The sequence below is a fragment of the Lissotriton vulgaris genome, chromosome 11, assembly GCF_964263255.1.
Source record: "Lissotriton vulgaris chromosome 11, aLisVul1.2, whole genome shotgun sequence".
Lineage (NCBI taxonomy): Eukaryota > Metazoa > Chordata > Amphibia > Caudata > Salamandridae > Lissotriton > Lissotriton vulgaris.
The window spans coordinates 1,038,669,208-1,038,692,293 of NC_141699.1; the positions used below are offsets into that span (position 1 = coordinate 1,038,669,208).

A 23,086-nucleotide genomic window follows, 5' to 3' on the forward strand; every position below is an offset into this window, starting at 1 on the left:
GCCCAAGGGATACAATGGCAAAATATACAGTTGGAATTAAAAATGCATATTGGTTTCAGGCAAATTAGACTGGGTAAATGCCCTTGACCAATTTACATACAATTGATCCTCTCCCTTGGATGTATGTAAGCATATATTTGATATAATACACGAGGGCAACATGTGATACTCAATTTTTTGGCCTGACTCCGTTAGTAATTAAACTACTATGTATACTCACGTCATCTTCAGACTGAGGTCTGGCAGTCCTTTTTAACACCACGTTTTCAATGGAACTTAATGGCTGTATGTGGCAAAAACTTGATTTTTAGAACTTAAATAGTCTAAGACCTCTTCTCAGCTGTCTTCCTTTATAACACTGCATTATTAGGTGAAATGGGTCACTTCTAGTTCACACATCACAAATAACATCTTTTTGTGTCTGGGTTTCTGCCTGGCAGGGATGCAAAAAGAAGACTTTTGCCTGCTCCTTCATCAGAACAGATGAGGCATACCTCCCCAGTTGGCCCAGCATCATCTACCTAGGGTAAATGACCATGTCTGATACCAAACTACACCTAGATGTATTAACTTTACTCAACTAATAACAACCTGTTGCACTAACCTTGTTAAAAAAAAATAAGTTTCTTTTATCTGTAAAATTCTAGAAAAGACACAACAGAATACTTTTGTGAGAATATCATTTAATTTAAAACAGTTGCAACAATACATCATTCATACCTCTTTTTCGTGCCTGAAAAACATGCCTTTACTTTGTTTGCAGCTCTTCAAATGCAAACAATGCTAAATGATGTGCAATAAAAAGGTTCAAACTCTCCAGTTATTGACAGGTACAGCGTATGGGACATGGTGATTGTTCTTAAAATGTCTCATAACCATTTATTTTATATTTGTCCAGTTACATGGTTTGCATAGTTTTCCAGCTCATTAAAGCTCAACACAACGTTTTCAGTATTAAGTTACGCACTAGTCATTTCAAGGTTACAGTGTAATAAATTGATTGATTGGCCTTGTACAGCATTCATGGCCCATGTAGAGGCATCAAGGCACATTCAAGACACATGTTTGCTTCTTTTCCCAGGGGTGCATTACCCAAGAACATCAGTACATGGAGGAGGTGAACAACATTATTAGCTTGTTATTGGCCGAAGACCCCACTCATAAACCAGAGGCTCCACATCTACTAACACCATTTGTAGAGTACATTCTAGAAGGGTGTAAATCAACTTTGTTTAGAAACTTTTTGCAAACACCTGGGCACAGCGGGTAAATCAGCATGGCCGAAGAAGTAAACGGGTATAGATACAGAAGAAACCATGACATCAGGTGTCCAACAGTGAAACAGTGAGTCGACCTTGCATGCCTCAGTTTCCAGTTGCTTGTCCTGATTGGACAGCTGCATCTCAAGGTCAATGCCCTGCCCAATAAGGAGGTCCCTGTAAAGCTTCTGAAAGCTTCCTCCTTGACCCAGGTTATCAAGAAGACTCCTCTAGGGAGCCTTGAGGGGCATCACTCCACACCAGGGCACTGAGGAGAAGTCCCCCTCCCAGACCCTCGCCACGCGCCCTCTTATACCACCACAGATCCAGCACTTCCCTCATTCCACAGTTGGGCCGCTAGTGTGGTAGTGTTACTGTAGGGTTACGATAACCCTGCCAGACAGGCGGTGGCCTCGAAATAGAGCAGGCGGTCCTCCGCAGAGAACACACCCTCCTCTTACCTGCAGGACCTGCAGGCTACCCACCGCGCGCTCAATGAGGCCTAAAGTCATCTAACTCCGCCTCTCCACATTACTTCTACGGGCTAGTCAGCAAGCCAGCAGAGCTAAACGTTAATCTGAAGTATTTCATGGTGGGAACTCAGACTTCTGAAAAGAAAAAGATAGAAACCATATCCAGTGGAAAATAGGAACATTCTCAGCATAGAAAAGAAACAAGACACAGCTCCTAAGGTTGTGAGGCATTTGTTATTAACCCAATAAAACGGTATTGGAAATGAATGCGTGAATATTTAAAGCAATTATTAGAACATTGGAATGTTGGGAGCTCCATTGTAGACAATGGAGTGCTCCCTGCTTCTACGGCCGGGTAAAGGCCTGCAGAGCAACATTCCAATGTTCTACAAAGACCTCTCGGAGCTCAAAGGGGGTTTAAATCCCCTCGAGCTTCGAGGGGCCTTTGTTTTATTTGTTCAACATTCTGCCCTCTAGTAGCAGAATGTTCTATTAGATTTATAGCCCTTGGTAGAATGGCTATACTGGTTATTAAACTCTTGGTCACTTGTTAAAGTCCCTCGCCTTCGGCTCGGGCCTTTTACGTGGGAGTGGGACTTTCATAGCTGGTATAGCCCGCTACGGTGGGCTATAAGGCTATAATAATAGCACAGAAGTATGACGGTAAGGGACTATGGGCAAGATGCATCAAGCATCCATTTTGCAATTCAGAAATTGCGATTTTTACCAAATTGCTATTTTGGAATCGCAAAATGCAATGCATGTAGGAATCGCAAAATATTTTGCAATTCCTTAAACATTACCTAATAGCGATTCGGTAAATAGCGAATCGCTATTAGGGAATATGACTCCATTTATTCCTATCGGCCTAAATGGCCATAGGGATGAATGATTTTACATTTGCTAATTTGCGATTACCAAATTGGTAATCGCAATTAGCAAATGGAAAGCCAAGGGTGGCTGGGGGCCTAAGGCCCCACCTGAATCACCCCAAAAAAAGAAAGTTTGCACATGTAAAGCACACACATGCGCTACATGGCACTTTGAAAAATGTATTTTTCAAAGTATGCACATGGTTACCATCAACTTGAAGTTGATGGTAATTGGCATTTTCTAAATGCACAGTTCGCATTTAGGAAAGGTTTCTTGCATGTGCAATGGGGATTCGAAAACTTGCGATCCCCTATTTGCATTCGTAACTTAGGGAATCGCAGAAAATTGTGATTCCCTAAATTGCAAATCAAAAAACCTTTCATGCATAAGGAAATCCTATTTCGCGATTGCAAACAGCCGATTTTTGCGAAACGCACCGTTTGCAATCTCAAAATAGCTTGATGCATGTGCCCCTATGGGTGTTTTTACTCTAGGTGTTAAGCAAAGCAAAGCAAGGACAATACGGAAATGGAACACAACAAACTGAAGCTCGTTTCAATGTGCTTAATGTGATGGGTCATCAGCATTTCAGATATAAAACACTTATTGTTTACACTGCTGCTGTTACTCTGATATCAAAGATAAGCAAGAGTGAGACAGATATTACATTGGGCCAATAACTTAGGCAGCAGACACATTTCATTTTGTGGGTGTTAGGCGTTAGCACCAACACAGAGCAGACTAGAAAGGCACAGCACAGCCACATTTCGTCCTCTACAGTCAAAGCTGTGGAACCCGCGTGACCCGGTAGTTACGCACGCCGTCAGCGCAACCAATCAGATCCCTGGAGACGGTTTCAGGAATTGTCACGCCAAGTGTGAATTTTTCCGTCCAGAAATAAACAGCGTTCGCAAGGCGCAGGGCAAAAATAGATGAATGAACTGTGAAGTGCGTGCTAGGCAAGTTCGGAGTTAAAATAAAATAAGCTATCTAGATTAAAATATGGACAAGCAATGGAGGACAGGAGCAGGGAATATGAGAGCGACGATGCACGGAAGTCCTTTACCAAAACCTTGCATTCTGTTTGTTTGAAACATCTTTTTCTTTAATGCATCTGAGCCCTGCACTTAGACAAGCATCATATGCATTACCTCTACTGGCCTGCACTGGACTAAGGACTAATATGCTGTATAAATGGCACACCCTTCAAATTACAATATTAATATCATTATTAAGGATATTAACCCAAATTCAGGAAGGCCCAGACCTAGAGAGTCCAAAACTCAAGGGGAATATTGTTTAAACCCAGCAACCCAAGACAACGCTACGTCATATCGTCATATCGTCATATCGTAAGGCATGATGGGTCATCTTTAGAGATGCACTGCCTAAGACTCAGATGGCGTCACAATCAAAGGCCAAGCTGACGTCATCGAACAAAGTGTTCTCGAGTGTCTGTTGTTGGGAATTCTCCTTTACCTTGCAAAAGGATGAAACATCTGTGGCCTAAATAAGGGCTTTTAGGGTGGTTCACAAATATGCATAACTGCACAAATTATGCCTTAGACCCCAACGTGTGTACGTACTCCTGAAGACCTGAGGTTAATGTCGTGTCCCAACCCACACATACACGTGGACACAGACTTGGTATTCACGAGCTCTTTATTATACTTCCAGCTCGGTCCCCGTCCCTACCCTCACTGCCCTTTCCTGTCCTGACCCAACCTCTTCCCCTCAGCCCACCTAGCTCCTCCCACCCCAACTACTAGACAGTCAACTCTAACATCTCCCCCTTTCTTAATAAAACAGCAATGAAATTAAACTTAGTCCATTTCTTCAATCAGTCTCTTTGGAGGCTGTATCTGGCGTCGTGGTCGAGCCGGTGTGGACACAATGTTCTCGACCACGGGTTTAGGTTCCATGGAAGGTGCAGAGTCGGGTGCGCCAGACTCTGGGTCGCAGTGGTTCTCCGGCACGGAGGCAGTAGGTGTGCAGTCACGTCTTTCTGGAGGGCATTTCTTAAAGTGGGATGCATTTCGGGTGACCCGCCTGGTGTCTGACTCCGCGGTCACCATTGTGCCTTTCTGCTGCACAATTGTAAGAGGCTCGTCTTTGAATCGACAGTCAGTCTTCTGGCGCTGTTCTTGTCTAACAATGACTCGATCGCCCTCCTTGAGGGAAGGGGATCGGGCCCTCCGTTTGAGATCAGCATGTTCCTTCATCTTCTCCTTGTGGTATCGATCTGTTGCAGCCATATCTTTGACCTGGCGGTCTGAGAGGGGTTTCTTCAGGGCGCCCTCCCATGTTGGGATCCGAGTTCTCGGTGTCCTCCCAAGCATGAGAGTGGCAGGGCAGGCACCCGTCGTGGAGTGAGGGGTGGTTCGATAGGCACAGAGAACTTCATTCAGTGCTGCTTGCAGGTCCTTTTTCTCGGCGGTGGCCTGTTGGAAGGTTTTCTTGATGGTGGACATGAAACGTTCGACAGTCCCATTGGCTTGCGGCCAGAGTGGGGTGACCTTGCGGTGTTGGAAGTCCATCTGTTTCGCGAAGTCGCTGAATTCATGCCCGTTGAACGGGGGTCCATTGTCTGTTTTCATGATCCGGGGGACACCCCAGGTTGCGAAAACCTCCTCAAGGACTTTGAGAGTACAGGTGGCGTTGGTGGAAGGGATGAACTGAGCCACGGGGAATCGGGAATATTCATCTACGATGACGATCACATATTTCCCTGACTGCATAGGCCCGTAGAAATCCATTGCAACTTCTTGCCACACACCGTCCGGTAGTGGGGTCATCTGGAGCGGTGCCGGCGGCGTGCTGGGGCCAGTTAGCTGACAGGGATGGCAGTCCTTCAGAGTGTTCTTGACTAGTTGGTCTAGAGCTGGGAACCACACGCGCTCTCTAAGCGCTCTCTTGGTGGAGACGACCCCCCGATGACCTTCATGTGCTAGATCGACTACACCTTGTCTGAGGGTGGCCGGGATGACTATCCGGTGGTCCCTTAGAAGGAGGCCATCTTCGGTTATCGAGAGTTCATCAGCGACGTGTCGGAAAGTCTGGAGTTCACTTCTGACTTCTGGATTTTCATCGTCATCTTGCGGATGATGTCTCCACCTGTTGGACAATATGCGTTTCATCACGATCTGCAGAACAGCGTCTTTGTTGGTTGCTTCACGGATGGTGTCCATTGGTATGGCTGGAGGGCGAGCATGACTTGACACGAAGTGGATGTATTCCTCCGCTATGGATGAGGATGGTGCTGGAGAGTCCCGGGGGTGACGGGACATGTAGTCAGCAGGGTTGTCACCCTTCCCCGGTTTATGAATGATTGTAAACGTGTACTCCTGCAGCCGGAGGCCCCACCGCTCGATCCTGGGAGGCATCTTGCTTTTCGGGTTTCGTATATTGTCACGAGCGCCTGATGGTCAGTAATGAGCGTGAAGTGTTTCCCGTAGATGAAGATGTGGAAATGCTCACACGCCCATACGACCGCCAGGCTCTCCTTCTCAGGCTGGGAGTACTTCCTTTCCGGGTCGGTGAGGCTGCGGCTGGCGTAGGCGATGATCCTCCGTTGGTCCGAGTCGTCGTCATATTGGGCTAGGATCGCTCCCAGCCCCACCGGACTGGCGTCTACAGTGATCTCAGTTTTTCTTCTGGGGTTGAAGTAGGACAAGCAGTCGGATGATTCAACCGCCTGTTTGATGTCTCTGAAGGCGCGCTCACAGACCGGGGTCCAGTCGAAGGGCTGGTTGGACTTCGTGAGGAGCCGAAGTGGATGGCTGATGGTGGCGTAGTCGCGAATGTAGCGAGCACAGTAGCTCGCCATTCCGAGAAAGGAGCGCAGGTCGTTCACGTCAGCTGGGCTTTTGGTGTTGTTGAGCACGGCCACCTTGTCTGGATCGGGTTTCATGCCACTGGATGAGAAAATGTGTCCGAAGAATTTCAATGTCGACTGGTGGAATTCGCATTTATCCTTGTTGAGAGTCAGGTTGGCGTCCAGTAGCGCCTGGCAGACGCGATCAAGGGCAATGTCGTGTTCTCGGAGGTTCGTGCCATACACTAAAATGTCATCACTGTAGTTGAGTGAGTTCGGGATATGGTGGATGATCAGGCGGATTGCCTCTTGGAAAATTTCAGCGGCCGAGGAAACACCAAAACTGAGACGCTTGTATCAGAAGAGGCCGAGATGGGTGGCAAACGTGGTGATGGGGCGAGAGCTGTCGTCCAGCTCGAGCTGGTGGTAGCCCTTGTTGAGGTCTAGCTTGGAGAAGACCGTAGCTCCATTGAGGGCCGTAATCATGTCGCTTAGGTGCGGGCCAGGGTGCCTCTCCCTCTCGATTGCCGTGTTCGGCAGGCGCATGTCTACACAGAGACGGACCTTGTCGGGGGTTCCCTTTTTTGGCACGATGACTACAGGGGACACCCAGGGAGTGGGTCCTTCGGTGCGTTCAATGATGTCTGCATCCAGGAGATCTTGCAGCTCTTGAGCCACTGCAGGCTGCAGATGAAACGGCACTCGCCGTGGATGTTGAGCAATTGGTTTGACTAGCCCGTTGATGTGCAGATGCACTTGTCGGCCTTTCAGTTTGCCCAGGCCCTTGAAGAGAGCTGGGAATTTCGTAGCGTAGTTGGAGCAGTCGTTCACGTTGAAAAGAATGTGCACGAGGCGCAGGCGCTCAGCAGTCGGAAGGCTTAGTAGGCAGTCGGCATCGGGTCCTTTGATAACATGGATGATGGCGGGGATGGTGATGTCGCCATAGGTGAGGGTAGTGTCAAACTTCCCTAGGCATGGGAGTGGTTTTCTCGACATCCATGTGTATACTCGGACAGGTGCAAAGCGCAGAGGAGGTTTAGGGACCATGCGCTCGTGTTCAGCAACGGAGATATAGTTAAGAGATGCGCCACTGTCCATGACAAACTTTGCTGCATGGTTGCCCACCATGATGTCGAGCCGTGGGTAGCGCTTGAGCTGATCGTTGTCAGCGATGTTGACATACTCGGTGGTGTAGGCTGATCGTCTGGATGAAGAGGATCTGGACTCTCTTGAGGGAGAGCGGCGATCCCATCTGGAACGTCGGGATTCACGACTGGAGTGAGACGACGCCGGGGATCGGTCAGGTTCATCCTGAACGGCTCTAGCATGGTGCCGTTTGGTGTCTGTCCTTGACGACCTTGGTGGGCTGGCGCGCCGGTCAGTGCCGCCACGTTTCTCTCGATGGTAATCACTGCACATGGCCTCGAAATGATTGGATCGTCCGCATTTCCGGCAGCGTTGGCCCATGGCAGGGCAGGAGTCGATGTGGGGGGTAGTCATACCCGCATCTGTAGCACCGTCTGGTGCGTTCGGGTCGTCGGTCTCTCCTCTCCGAGTCTCTCGGCCGGTGGTCAATCCGGCGTCTGGGTGAGAATCTGGATCGGCGTGATCGGTCACGCGGGTTGCCTCGGTAATCCTGTCGACCTTGTCGTCGGTCGGAGACACGGTTGGCGTGCTCACGGCTGGAGCTGGGTTTGACTTCGATGCTCGCCGCATTCTCTTCGGCTTGGTCATATATTCGCAAATTTTCTTCAATTTCCGCCAATTCTTGTGGCTTCCTTAGCAGTCTTCGCCTCAGTGCGTCTGAGTGGCAACCTGAAATTATTTGGGACTTGATGGCCGCATCCGGCGAGAAATTTGTGAAGTCGCAGTATTGGGACTGGCGCCGCAGTCGGTGTATGAAGGACGTTAGCGGTTCATCTTTGTCCTGGTGCTGTTGATGAAACTTGTGTCGCTCATAATCAACGTTCCTTTTGTGCAGGAAACGATTGTTCAGTATGTCCTTTACTTTGATGTAGGTGTCACCGTCGTTGGTTGGGATCTCTCGCACTATCTTGCTGATCTCGCGCCCTCCGAGATTGCGAAGGGTTATTATCTTGTCCTCGTCTGTCTCAATTCTAGAGCCTTTAATATAGTCCTCCAAGTCCTCCAACCATTCCTGCCATTTCAGGCCCATGCTACTTCCGGTGGTGATTATCAAGGGTTCCGGCGCACGCAGATGTGTGCCTTTGACCTCCTTTTTCGGGGCAGGGTTTTGGGCGTCTTGCGCGGGAGGGTTGGACATCCTGGCAGTGGTATTTCTCGACTTGCACTTGACACTGGTCGCGGTCACCAACGTTTACTTTCACTGTTATTCTCTGCCACTACCACTGCTTGTTTGCTTCACTCGTTGGCACTTGTCTGGCAATGAGCGCTGGGTTATCAGGCCACAAAATGTCAATTTGGAGATGCCAGTGCTTATTTTCAACTTTTCGCCTGACTCAAAGATGGCCGCCCTTCAATCAGGTAGGAGTTGTCCCTTGGGCCGCCTGACCTTAAGATGGCCGCCCCCTCTGCAGCCCACGAGGTTCTCCTCTCACTCTGGGCACACACACACTCGCCGGTGGAGGACTCACAGTTGAGCTGGGCGTCTACACGAGGTGTTGAGGTGAGCGTTTTTCCGTCTTGAGCTGGCTTCGCGCGCCCCTTGCCGTCTGTCTGAGTTCAATTGTCACTGGCCGATGGAGCGCTGGCTTCCGCGGGGTCGCGCGTGCAGGAGGCTTTCCTTCGCCTCTTCTCTGGCCTCGTGGCGGTGCAGGCTCACCTGGGCAGTCTCGGGGCGTCTCCGGCCCCCGCCGGGAACAGCGCGCTGCAGGCTCTTCGGCGCGCTCAGCGCGGTCGGCGTTCTGGCGCCTTTCTTGCCGCGTCTCGGGCGCTCTCACTCAGCGCTCTCCTCGGGGTCCGTCAGCGCTCGTCCGCTGGACCGCCGTTCCCTTTCTCGACCCTCTTCGACTTGCGAGGGGAGGTCTGGCCACTCCTGGGGGCTCGTCACCGGCGCCGCAGGGGCTTTGTCGCAGCGGAGCTCACTCCACGCTGCAGGACGGGGTATTCGCGAGTGGGGTTCCTTTCTCATCCCACCCTCGTCGCCAGCTGTCGTGTCCCAACCCACACATACACGTGGACACAGACTTGGTATTCACGAGCTCTTTATTATACTTCCAGCTCGGTCCCCGTCCCTACCCTAACTGCCCTTTCCTGTCCTGACCCAACCTCTTCCCCTCAGCCCACCTAGCTCCTCCCACCCCAACTACTAGACAGTCAACTCTATAACAGTTAACGTTTCCCAAGGGCTCCATGCATTCTAGCAGATAGTGCCAGGACTCTTTCTTGCTTACCTCAGATGTGTTATAATCAGGGGTGTCCTACATATTCGCAGGAAGGCCTGGTCCATGTCCTTGTGGGTTATATTGCACTTGCATAATTCGTGCAACCCTGTTTTATGCACATTATGCATAATGTCAGAAATAATGCCAAGGCAGAGTACTGGTTACAGCTGAAAATGTCTTGAGGCAGACAGACATATCTGAGCAGGAAACGTGTAAGAAAGAAACCTTTCCTCTGCAAATAAGTTCCCTTGAAGGTATCTCGAACACAAGTTAAGCTCTGTTTCAGTTTTCACTGACGATAGACTATAGTGCATTTTGTGTAATTTCTAAGCACGCTTACGTAACTTTTCAGACATTTTGTGTAATTACCGGGGTGGGGTGAGTGGAGGATTACGCAACTTTGCACAACCTTAATTTTTATGCAGGAAATCTCAACTGAGCTATTATCACAGGACCTCAGAGACATTTCCCGATAAAGAGGTTGGTTTTATTATCTTACTTCTACATCTTGCACCCCAGAGATCTGGGTTCGAACCCAACTTCGGCAATTCACTTCAATTGTGTTCAAAATCATTTGATTAGGAGCAAATTACTTTATCTCCATTGTGAAAAAAAAGGAATAGAATGGCATTTGACTCTCTGGCCCTGTACCCTACCACTACAGACGTACACAAACAATACCTACGACAGCAGTGTGTACTACAGGAGATCCATTCAACACAACTGTGCTCCCACTCAAAACATTTCTTGACAGGGCCAAGGGCCCTTCCCAAATTCCTACTGCTCACTCTCTCACTTCCAACCAGCGGCGGCTCCTTCGCTATGGCGGACGAGCATCGCCCCCCGTCCAGCATCTAAAAAACGTGAAAAATATATTTTATTAACGTTTTTTTTGTACCGAGGCTTGGGGGCAGGGCCAGGGTAATGCCAGCCTGGAGGGGGAGTGTTGGACACTACTATTCACTGCGCATGTGGGTTTGGCTGGCCGTCTCAGGCCGGCCAGACCCACCTGCACAGTGAAGCTCTCTCGCACTGCAGGGTTGGAGAGAGCAAGCACAGGCTCCCAGTCTGTCCTGGAGCGGAACCATCGGCGCACAGGCCAATCCTGAAGTGGCTCTCATGCATTAGAGCAGCTTCAGGATTGGCCGCAGGGCAGAATGGGAGTCTGTGCCTTCCTGCAGAGAAGAGGAGAGGAGAAGAAGAGTGCAACACGATGTTGGAGGGCGGCAGGTAAGTTAAAAAAATGTATTTGTCTCCGTCATCTCCCAACCCCCCCTCACATCCCCCTCCCCCGCCCGCCTCCCTTCTCTGGCACGCGCCGCTCTTGCTTCCAACAGAATATTGACAACAGATTAATGGCAATTAAGGTGTAAATATAGGTAGCTGCTAAACACTGGTAACCTACTAATCAATATTTTTTACTCATAATTTTTTTCTAAGTATTTCCACTTGTCACCACAGGACGTGTTATCTGGCAACGATGGGATGGCAGGCTTAAATGTACACATTCTGTTTTTTAAAATGAATCAACCATCTGTACTCACACAGTACGAGGAAAACAAAACTACAGTAAAGTGATTTTCAACCCTTATTACATCTTCTTACAATCCTCTCCATATAAATTTGCTTTTATGAAATGGTAAATTTACTAATAATGTCCCATGTGGCGCACCCCCCATCACTCCCTAAAACACATGTATGTTTCCTGAGTTTCCTGAGACACCAGGGTGGAAGACAAGAGATTAAACTAGCACATTGCTCGTGCAAAGTTCATGCATGCAGTCTATAGCAAGGATCCCTTAATATACACTTTTAATCAATTTTACATTCAACGTCTATGAATTGAAGGCTGCTGTATGGCCAGCACAAGGGCTACTCCATGTGGCTTTACATTACTGTATCTTTTAAAGAGTATTTATGATGCAAACTCCTCAAATCCAGCTCGAATCACCAAACGTGGCAGGTACTTTCTTTTCCAAAATCAAGGTAGTACATCATTAGTCTTCGCGGAGGCCAGATCAGCTGAAATTCACTTTCTTCCATAGCTCTGCTGTCTGGAGAAAATTTTATTGACTGTTTGATGTATTATTTTGCATTTCAATGCTAAAAATTGAGTCTGTGTGCCTGAGGGGTTCCTACACGGCCATGGACCAAATTTTCAAATTGGCTTAACCCAACAAACCTGAGGGTGATTGGCAGTTCTTTTAGAAACTGAATTTCCGTGGAAAGTTTGAACTCACAGGCTGGGCCTGGTGAAGATGTATGTAAAAAAGAAAGGAAGAAACAGAAATAGAGAGCAAAAGAAGACTTTATACACTCCAGGAAAAGGGTATTTTGAAGATAAAAGGTGGTTTTAGAGCTTGACTTCCTCATCCGCAAGCTCCCCCTGATGCCCCGGGCTCTTCCTGTCCGGTGTTCACCGGGTCCATCGCACATACTTTTCTCCAGAAGGCAGCAAACCGCCCACAAAATAAAGACACATCCAGTCCGAAAAAGTCAACAACACCAACTCATCAAATAAAATGTGGAAACACAAAAGTCCAACACGGAGTGGCCTTGGCAGGGGTAAAGTGAGCATTGCAACTTAGCCGATCACCAAAAACGGGGATGGCAAAATTAGCATTGCCCAGAAACCCAAGGTACAATTTATTATATAAAAAAAAATAATGAAGGAAATTAAATTTTTAGAACATCCCTCCTCACACATAAGAAGGCTTCATATTAATGAGTGTGTTGTTTTTGTCTTTCTAAAACGAACTATAAATACCCTATACATTAATCTGCAATTCGGCAGTCCAACTTTTTTTTTGTGTTGCTGTTGTAGCGGATTAAAAGGCATATGGTTTGTAAAGGCCGGCGGGGTATCTTTGACGTCCTATCAAGGCATTCTGCGGTAGAAGTAAATGTAGCCGAGGTCTTTTGGCGGTCGCTCTGAAGCACACACTTTATGGTCATTATAGATTACCCATCTGAAACAGAAAAAAAAATCATCCATTTATATCTTCGCGAATCAGGCTTGCCATGGTACAACGTTTATTAGAAACATGAAAACTGAATAAAATGTTAGTGCTATTTTCATCACACCGCTTTAAATGACGACAGATTTCCAATGTATCATTAAGTCCTTAATTTTGCTGATTTTGCTTAATATTGTCTTCTACTCACAGATCTGAATTTGAGGTGTGGGATAAGGATTTTGTAGACTTCTCCAGATATACACAGACATTAAAAAAACAAGCACTGGCAAAGCCAATGGGTTTCACCTTAAATACGCTTACGTTTATTTATGTTTAACTTATTAGTTTTATTAAATGTTATTGTTGCCATGTGTGGGGGCTTTATTTTGTAAATATTAAATAGTTATAATTGTTAGACTGTACTTAGAATTGAAGAAGTAAGGTAGAAGCAGGGATTGACATTGAAATATCAAGAATATATATGTGTGACTGTTGAAAATAGAGAGGAAAAACCACAGGCTTTTGAGAACAAATGAAATCTATATGGTAGTTCTGTGATAAATGAAGTCTACTGAAAAGTAACATTGCAAATTTTTTTTGTCAAAAAAGGTTGCCTTTCCTGTATTTTAACGTCATGGCTTTGTAAATGTGAACGTCTTTCTGTTTGGGAAGAAATGTCAGACTTCACATACATTTAGCAAATCACTACAGTATTAAGGTGAAGACTCAATGGCAAGAAGAACTTTTGGAAACAAGGGTGAACCTCTGTTCAACGTCACACCTTTGTGGAGCTACTTAGGTGAAGGCTTCACATTAAATGGTAGCTACATAATAGAAAGACTTACAGTAATAAATGTAAAAGTTGTTAGCAAAACGTTAAGGTAAAGAATCAGTGGTGGGCAGAACCATAGAAAACTGTGGTGAAAGTCAGAACAAGGTCACATTTCACACACAATGTGTACATACCAAAATGAAATCTTTATGCTGAATAATAAGGGGTGGACACAAACGTAACAAAAAAATTTAGATTGATCATAGCAAAAATGCAAAAGTAAAACATGTGAAAGGCTGTAGGATTGTATCCCTGAGGAAGCACAAGAAACCACTTAGGTAAGTGGCTCTGAACAGCCCTAGAGAAGAGAAAACTGAAAAGAAGGCCTGTGACAACTACAGAGTAAGACTTAGAAAAGATTAAAAACTTTATGGAAAAAGAAATCTGTGATACCACAAGGGGAAGGCTCAACTTTGTAATGTCATAATTCATGGGGCAAACAGGTGGAAGAGAGTAACATACAGCCGAACTGTATGACATGGAGGAGAAACGTGAAACCGGCTGGCAAGGGCTGTGATTTACAATGTGTAATGTTTAGGAGTAAACAGACATACGGCACAGAGGGTACTGTCCATCGTAATGAATATTTAAGGGCATGTATGACGTGATTAACAGTACGAGGTGCACACAGATGGTTGACGCCTCGGAGGGCAGTGAAATCAATTGCAATAGATGCAGCAAAGGCTTTGAAATTAAAAAGGAAATGATGCAGGCATAGCGTTGATATGGTGTGGAGGTTGGCATGAAAGACCTCACTGGAAAGCAAATATTTATAATGTAAAAGTTCAAATTAACAGGAAATGTGAGACACTACACGTGGACGGCGGATAGTTGATGTACAGATAAGGAAAGTGGAAATTAAAGAGAAACACACAGGCAAAGGTTTTATGGTGGAGGACACACATAAAACAGGAAAGGGAAAGCAAATATTTATAATGCAAACATGAGAAACCACATTGGAAGGTGGATACTTAAATGAACAAAGAGCTTGGTGAAAACGTGTAGTAGTTGTGAATTCAATAAATATGGAATTCAGTTGGTTTAAGTTGATAGTTTATTCCGAATAAATGAGCACGTCAATATGCATCAGCTGTCTACAGAAACTGATCCGCAGTACATACCACGAGTCACATAGAACAAAGCGATTCAAATGAATACATCATGCTTAAAGGGAAACACACAATACATAATCACACAATTTTTAAAGGATTTTCACATCTCATCAGACTGAAAAGTAATGCAATTCCCAAAATTCATAAAGTTCGCAATATTCCTATGATTGTTAAGGATGAAGTCAGAAACGAATTATTAAAATTATAAGAGAATGGCATTATTCAGCCCATCGAATCAGCTGAGTGGATTTCTCCATTGGTCGTCGCGAGACGTGCCAATGGGAAAATTTGCTTGTGTGTTGTTTGAACAAGAATATAATCGTTGATCAGTATCCCTTGCCCAGGATCGACGAAATGTTGTCATTAACCCGTGGTGCAAAGTATTTTTCCACGTTAAGTTGATAGTTTATTCCGAATAAATGAGAACGTCAATATGCATCAGCTGTCTACAGACACTGATCCGCAGTACATACCACGAGTCACATAGAACATGGAACCAAGAGATTCAAATTAATACATCATGCTTAAAGGGAAACACACAATACATAATCACATAATACAATAACAAAGCACATACTATAAAACGCAAAAGAAACAGGTAGGCAAATGTTTCAGATTGTATAGTGGTTGAAACACGTGGGGAAATGTATGATTTGTAATATAAAAGGATAATGTAGTGGAAGTTTAGAAGTGTAAATAGTAAAAAAGTTTAAATAAATCGGAGCACACAAGAAGTGAAACAAAAATATAAAGCATGTGGAAAACATGAGGGCAACACACAGTAATGGTTTTACAATAGTATGGTGGAGAAAACATGTTAATCCCCAAGTGAAAGGCGGCGATTAATTGTAAATTTACCATAATGTGATTGTTCATTTGGAAAAGATGTGTAAGGTCAATTTGTTAGTTGTGGTAACAAATAACAAAAAGGTACATGGAATGCTGCATGTGTTAGTTTGTATGGATGATGGAAACTCTAATAGCACATGGGGAAGTCCGATATTTATAGCTGCACAGAAGGGAAAACTAAAGAAATCGAACTATCACAGCAGCAAAGTAGCACAGAGCAAAATATTTAAAATTGTATAAAGTAGGAAACCTCTGTAATCAAAAGAAGAAGGCTAAATGTAGTAATGTAAAAGGTTGATTTAACATAAAGGGGAAACAAACACACATATGGCCGGGATGCCTGTTACCCCCCCCAACACAAATCCCCAAGGATGGGTAGACGGACGCAGTTCTGAACTTTTGGAAGGCGGGAGGGAGTCACCCTCCCGGCCGTATTTATTAAAATATGAAACAAAATTAAAACATTAAAATAACGTTTCATATCATGTACAATTTTCATTTATTACATTTCGATGAAGACATGTTCATTGGCTAACCTTAACAAATCTCTAGTACAAAGGTTTTCCTAGCCGAGTCTAACATCCTGCCAATGCATACTTTCTAAATTAAAATTGTACATCCTAGCATTAAGGGCCAACGGCAAGGTCGCAACCGGTGTCAGATCCCTACTACCAAAACTCTCGCCCTCACGGTGTGAGTGGCGGCCGCACCGAGGACTGTACCCTCTGTGCCAACTCCAATTTCCCTTGTCGTGCGGGGCCCCCCATTTAACTCGACGCCATCTTAGAGGTCGTCCGAGGACCCGTGTGAGGTGCCTGTAAGAAGGCAGCGTGGACTCCCCTCCCACCCCACACTGTCTATCACATCCGCCGTCGCGGATATCCGGGCCCCAGGAAATTCGTAGGAGGTGCATAAAGCCCCCTCCTCCCCTGGAAGGGGCCTATGGCCGTCTTCCCCTAGGCGACCCATACTTAGTGGGTGCCGCCTCCCCGTGGGAGGGGCCAATGGCCACCTCCCCCCGGGCGCTCCCATCCATTTTGGGTGGCGCCCCTCTCTAGGGACCTTGAAATTACTGCTCACCGATCATGACCTTACCGCCCGACCAAAAAATAAATACGACATTTGATTACCTACGAAGGAGAAAATTATGCTGTTTAATTGCAATATTTGTCAATGCTACGAAAAAACAGTACATTCAGACATTCATCATATCACTAACTGGACCTTCATATCCTGCTAAACAAAGGGAAGAAGATGTTATCAAGAAGAGAATTCCTTTATTGAAGTACTAGCATTGCTATAAGGGGCTAGTGGGTGGGTCAAAATTGCTCTTTGTTCCGTCGAGGGCTCACGTGCAACGAGTGGGTGCAGCTTCCAAGCACAGGAACAAGAGGATGCTTCTTCGGATTCCCGCTCTCTTTATCCGTCTTCGGGAGGGCGTGAACCCTCTGCTGGGACGCCTCCTGGGCGTGGCCATCGGTGTAGGTGTCTAGGACAACCCCTCTTGGGCGGGAAGAAGGCGCGCCCCGGCTACGCCGCTTCGGGCATACCAGCCGTGACACGCCCCCCGCCCAAAATGGTTTCCCGGGGGGATCCGGGCCCCCAACCATACGTTCGGGGGGACCGAGTGGTCGCCCCTTTCCACAAAAAGGGTTGTGACAATGAGCTTGAAACAAGCAGCTACATTTTCTGAATGGTATGGAGAAAGAAACATTTGAAACTGGACGGGAAAGGCTGAGACTTTACATAAGACGTAAATGTTTTGTAGAAATAAACAATGGGCATATGGCTTTTGGATTTTATGGAGGAGGAGCTAGAATGCAATGAACGCAGACTGCAACAAAAAAACACAACAGCAAATGTTTTAACTTGTATAGAGAAGGATACTACGGAACCACACAGGGAAATAAAGCCATTAATTATAGAGTTACTGGTTACATTAACAGGAGGAAAAAAAGATAGATAATACAGATTGACCTCAGGGAAAATGACAAACAAAACTAAGACGAGAAAAATAAATAAATGGAACACTGTTAAAAACAAGAATAAGATCTCTCACACACGCAAACTTCTTAGTGCAACAGCAGATGAGGGGAGGAGCACACACAGCAAACTCATACCACTAGTACTTAGATTTCCCTTGGGAACGGCCATAAAGATTAGATGGTTTGAACTGGACCCCATAAATACAAGGCAAGAATGCAGACAAGGTAATCAAGGCAACAAAGGGCTGCAATGAGTCGTAGAAATGCGCTTGAGAAAATGTCTTTAAAAGAAATGCGTTACTTACCTGTAACTGCAGTTATCCAGTATTGGTGTCTTTCATAGATTCACATGCCTGAATCATTCCCCCTCGTCAAGACGGGAGTCTCCGGTACCTAGAAAAGTAATGTCCTGTAGACATACATAGAGAGAAGTAGGCCTAAGGGTCCCACCTTAGTAGCCTATCTATGTCCTTTTGTAAAAAGGACCAAACTCTAGAAGAGAGCCAATCAGATAACACCTCCCTCTAGAACCTTCCTGTCAGGAGCCTCAGTCTCTCAGATTTTCATATGCACCAAGCTAGGTAGGGGTAGCACTGATAGAGAGATAGGTGAGTCCTTCCAGGGGAGGCGGGAGGGTTGCATGTGAATCTATGAAAGACACCAATACTGGATAACTGCAGTTACAGGTAAGTAACACATTTCTTATCCAGAATTATGGGTGTCTTTCATAGACTCACATGCCTGAATCAGAGTAGTAAGCAATATCTTGTGCACATATCAGATGGAGCATCATACACAAGTTTATTAGATAATACATATCATGCAACTAAGAACCATAAATAGATATCAACAGGAAGCAGTAATAGAGAAATGTGCATACCAGAAAAGGATGGAGGGATGGTGGAAGGCTCACCTCACTGGAATAGATGGTGTAACACTGCTTGCCTCACTGCTGCATCCTTCATCAGCTCTGTATCCAGGCAGTAGTGCCTGGTGAAGGTATGCGGCGACTTCCATGTTGCCGCCCTGCATATGTCAATAGCTGGCACTCCAGAAAATAGCGCCATAGAAGTTAACATGGCTCTTGTAGAATACGCCCTGATTTTAGAGTGCAATGGATGTCCGGCTCTGTCGTGGCAGAAAGCAATTGCAGAAGAGATCCATCTGGAGATGCTTTGTTTGGACAGCGGTAGACCTTTTCGAGGTCTACTGAAGGCTATGAATAGTTGGTTGGATTTCCTGAAATGTTTGGTTTTATCAATGTAAAATTTTAGGCATCTTTTAAGGTCCAATGAGTGCAGCGATCTCTCCGCTGCGGTGCTGGGATTTGGAACAAATGATTTGAGAATCACCGGCTCATTTAAGTGGAAGTCCGACGGAACCTTAGGAATAAACCTAGGATTGGTCCTTAAAATTACTCTGTCGTCCCTAAACTGCAGGAAGGGGTCTTGGATGGAAAGAGCCTGCAGTTCACTGACCCTCCTTGCAGATGTAAGCGCCAGGAGGAGAGCTGTCTTCCACGAAATGTATTTTAGTTCCGCCCTGTGAATGGGTTCAACAGGGTGCTTCATTAGTTGGTTAAGAACCACATTCAGATGCCATGTTGGAGGGACAATTCGTGGTCGAGGAAAAGATCTATAAAGGCCTTTAAGGAATTGTTTTATCAGTCTACTAGACCAGAGAGAGGGCTCTCTAGGTGTCCTTTTAAATCGTGATATCGCCGCCAAATTTACTTTTATAGAGGAGTGGGCTAGGCCCGACTGCGCCAGATGAAGCAAGTAGGGTAATATTTGTTCTGGAGTGGTAGCGAAGGGACGTAGACCTTTGTCCGCGCACCAGATGCAGAAGCGTTTCCACTTCAGGGAATAAGTCTTGTTAGTGCTGTCTGCTCGTGCTCTGGCTAGGATATCTTTACAATCCTTCGGAATGTTCATCCTGCTGAATTCTCTGTACTCAGGAGCCAAGCCGATAACCTGAGAGATTTCAGATCCAGATGTTGAATCTGCTTGTCGCTCATCGTGAGCAGAGATGGATGCTGACGTAGACGGATTGGCGGCTGCAGTGAGAGGCAATGAAGGTCTGTGAACCAATGCTGCCTCGGCCAGAATGGGCTATCAGGATTAAAGTGCAAGGCTCCGCCTTCATCTTTCTGAGGGCTCTGCGAATCAACGGAAATGGCGGAAATGCGTACGCAAAGATGTTGCGCCATGCGATGGAAAATGCATTTCCGAGAGACCCTGGTTGGGGATGCCAACTTGCGAAGCTTTGGCATTTGGCGTTCTCCCTGGTCGCAAATAGTTCAATTTGCGGTGTCCCCCACCTTGAGAAGATGTGAGCGGTGGTCGCCATGTCCAGCACCCATTCGTGTGATGACGACCTCTGTCTGCTTAGGGCGTCTGCAATGACATTGTCCTTGCCTGGGACGTACTCCGCTCTCAACGATACGTTGTGGAGAATGAGCCAGTTCCAGATCTTTTGCGATTCGCAAGAGAGTGTTAGCGAACGAGTCCCTCCCTGTTTGTTCATGTAGTGCATCGTCGTAGTGTTGTCGGTCCTAACGAGCACTAGGGAGTTCTTGATCCTTGGCAAGAAAGCCTGCAAGGCTAGGAAGACTGCCCTCAGCTCCAGTAGGTTGACAATGGAGTTGTGTTTCCTGTTCTGACCATTTGCCACTGATTTGCAATTCTTGCAGGACTGCTCCCCAACCCTCTAGTGAGGCGTCCGTTGTAATGACATGGGGGCTGCAGGAAGCAGGAACAGCAATCCCTGTGAGATGTTGTTGAGCGACCTCCACCACTGAAGTGTCTTGACGATCTGGCTCGTGATTCTTATGCGGTCGTCGAACGACCCCATACACTGCGTCCACTGTTTGGACAGAGCTTCTTGGAGAGGACGCATCCATAGCCGACAGTGTGGTATGAGTAGGATACATGAGGACATCATGCCCAGGAGGGATTTGAAGGTACGGACTGATAAAGTCTTCTTTGAAGCCACCGATGCGACTAGAGAGACAAGCTTGTGTTTCCTCTCCTGAGATGGGAAAGCCTTTTGACTTGAGAGGGATGCAAGGTGGATTTTTCCCAATTGAGTGTAAGACCCAAGTTGTTGAAGAGATTGAGACAGGCGTTGGAGGAGTTGGTTGCGTCCAAATATGGGAAGACTTAATGCCCGTGCTGTCTGAGGAATGCTGCTACCGGGGAAAGACATTTGGTGAAAATCCGGGGTGCAGATTTGAGGCCAAACGGGAGGACACAGAACTGATAGTGTTGGCCAGCCACCTCAAATCTTAGGAATTTCCTGGGACTCTTGTGTATTGGGACATGAAAGTATGCGTCCAGCAGGTCCAAGGACGTCATGAACTCTCCCTCCTCCAGTAGGCCCAATATTTCTTGAATGGTAACCATGCTGAACAATTGCTTCTTTAAGAATGTGTTGAGCGCCCTGAGGTCTAGAATGGGCCTCCATTTCTTTTCCTTCTTTTGATTGAGGAAGAAGCTGGAGTAAAATCCTCTCCCCTTGAGAGCTGACAGTACTCGCTCTATTGCCCCTTTCCGAAGCATGATCGAGATTTCCTGAAGAAGCAATCGCAGATTCTTGTGAGGCATAGGTTGAGGAGGGGTTGTTGGAGGGATAATTTCGAACCCTAGAGAATGTCCGAATTGAATTAACTTTAGAACCCACTGGTCCGTTGTTATCCTCCTCCAGTTGTTGAGGAAATGGGTCAGTTTTCCTCCAATTTTTAAAGAAGTAGGTGAGGGATGGGCTGGCTGTAGTAATAAGTCATTGGCGTCCGCCAGCGGGCTTTCGCTGGGTCTTTCCTCTAAAGTTTGACTTCCCAAAGGAGGACTGTCTGTTCTGTTGCTGCTGGCGCGGTTGGTATTGCGACTTGCCTTGGCCTTACAAATATGAGGATCTAATTTGATAAGAGCCTCTGTAAGAGGATTGTCCTCTGCCTCAGTTCCATCGAAAGGACTGGTTCTTAAACTGCAGCGAGCCAAGTGCTCTCGCTGTATCCGTGTCCTTTTTTATCGTTTGCAGCGCTTCGTCAATCTTTGCGCCAAACAGTTGTTGTCCATCATATGGCATGTCTAGGATTTTAGACTGTACTTCCTGTCTGAAAGAGGTAGACTTGAGCCACCCCTGCCTTCGTAATACAGCTGCTCCTGCTAGCTGTCTGAAACCAGTCATGGCGACATCCAGAGCACAGTCTATTAATTCAGAAGCCGACGACTGACCTTCTAGGAGCAGAGCTTGAACCTCCTCCTTTGTGTCGTACGGAAGCTCAGACAGATACGGAGCATCGGCTGCTCCGTGTTACACGAGGACATCGTTCCCAGTATTAGCGGATGCGAGGACTGTCCCGGCACCGCCATATTGCAACCCGGCAATTCCTTGGAGTCTCAAAGGACCCAACTTTACCAGCTTCCCGACGCGTGAAAGTGGCCACGGCCACCAGCGTCGCTTGCCGACTGTGCGCTCGTCTAGGCGGCACCACCCGGCAAGACAGCTGGTTAGCTACCACAGCCTCAACAATTGCACCTCTTCCCCTTAAGAGGCGTATACAATCTTTTCCCCACAGGCAATACAACTAATAAGTCCTGATGATGATCCCCATGTATCTTAGAGCGGGGGATCGAAACGTCGACCCTTTACAGTAGTTGTACGGTATAACATAATGTGTATCATTCGCTGTACATACTACTCTGGCAAAACACTTGCATTTTTTATTTTAAAAAAGTGTCCAGTTTGCTCTCTCTTGCCTGTAAAACCTCTCCTTACTTCTAAACTCTCCCTAAACTTTTCTGTTTTGTGGTAAAGCATAGGATGGTGCTCTTGTATTCTTTGTAACGTGGCTTACAATTATCCTTACATTGTGAAAATAAAATTCCTTGTCCGGCTGGACTTGGATAAATATAGGCGGCTTATCACGGCTTTCCTTAAATATTTTTCTTTTTTTCATGCACTGCTTTGGACCACTGTTTCCTTAAAAAAAGTAGGGCTAGGGGAAGCACCCTTGGCCTTTTAGAGACAGCTGTGAGGAGACCGAAGAGTACTCATCCTCCTCCGAAGACTCCAGATTGTCCCTGGTCTTGAGCCTGTTCAGCCAGAGCAAAAGACGTCCTTCTCTGCCTTTCAGTGTTTTTGTAGAAAAAGTTCTACACATTTTGCAGTCTTTGGCTGAATGGTCCGGATACAGGCAATACAAGCATGTCTTGTGCTGATCTTCCACATGTAACCTCTTTTTTCCACAAGTATTACAATCTCTGAAGAGACCCCTCTTCTCCTGAACATCAGCCATAATCAGTTGTGAAGAAATAATCCAAATCTGTGAAGAAATAAGCTTTAGTAAGGAAACCTGAGGAGAACTCGGGTGGAGACTCCCTTAGCACAACGTGCGGTAGAAAATCTGAGAGACTGAGGCTCCTGACAGGACGGTTCTAGAGGGAGGTGTTATCTGATTGGCTCTCTTCTAGAGTTTGGTCCTTTTTACAAAAGGACATAGATAGGCTACTAAGGTGGGACCCTTAGGCCTACTTCTCTCTATGTATGTCTATAGGACATTACTT

The 23,086-nt window shown here is 46.3% G+C and overlaps 1 protein-coding gene across 1 annotated transcript in view; it reads right to left on the reverse strand.

Annotated features, from left to right (window-relative positions):
- Window positions 1-666: 666 nt before the first annotated feature.
- Window positions 667-23,086, reverse strand: part of USP13 (ubiquitin specific peptidase 13) — a 365,038-nt gene continuing 342,618 nt past the window's right edge. The window contains exon 21 of the mRNA XM_086944367.1: window positions 667-12,753. Coding sequence (XP_086800493.1) covers window positions 12,663-12,753 — 91 coding nt within the window. The 3' untranslated portion in view covers window positions 667-12,662. The remainder of the gene's footprint in view (window positions 12,754-23,086) is intronic.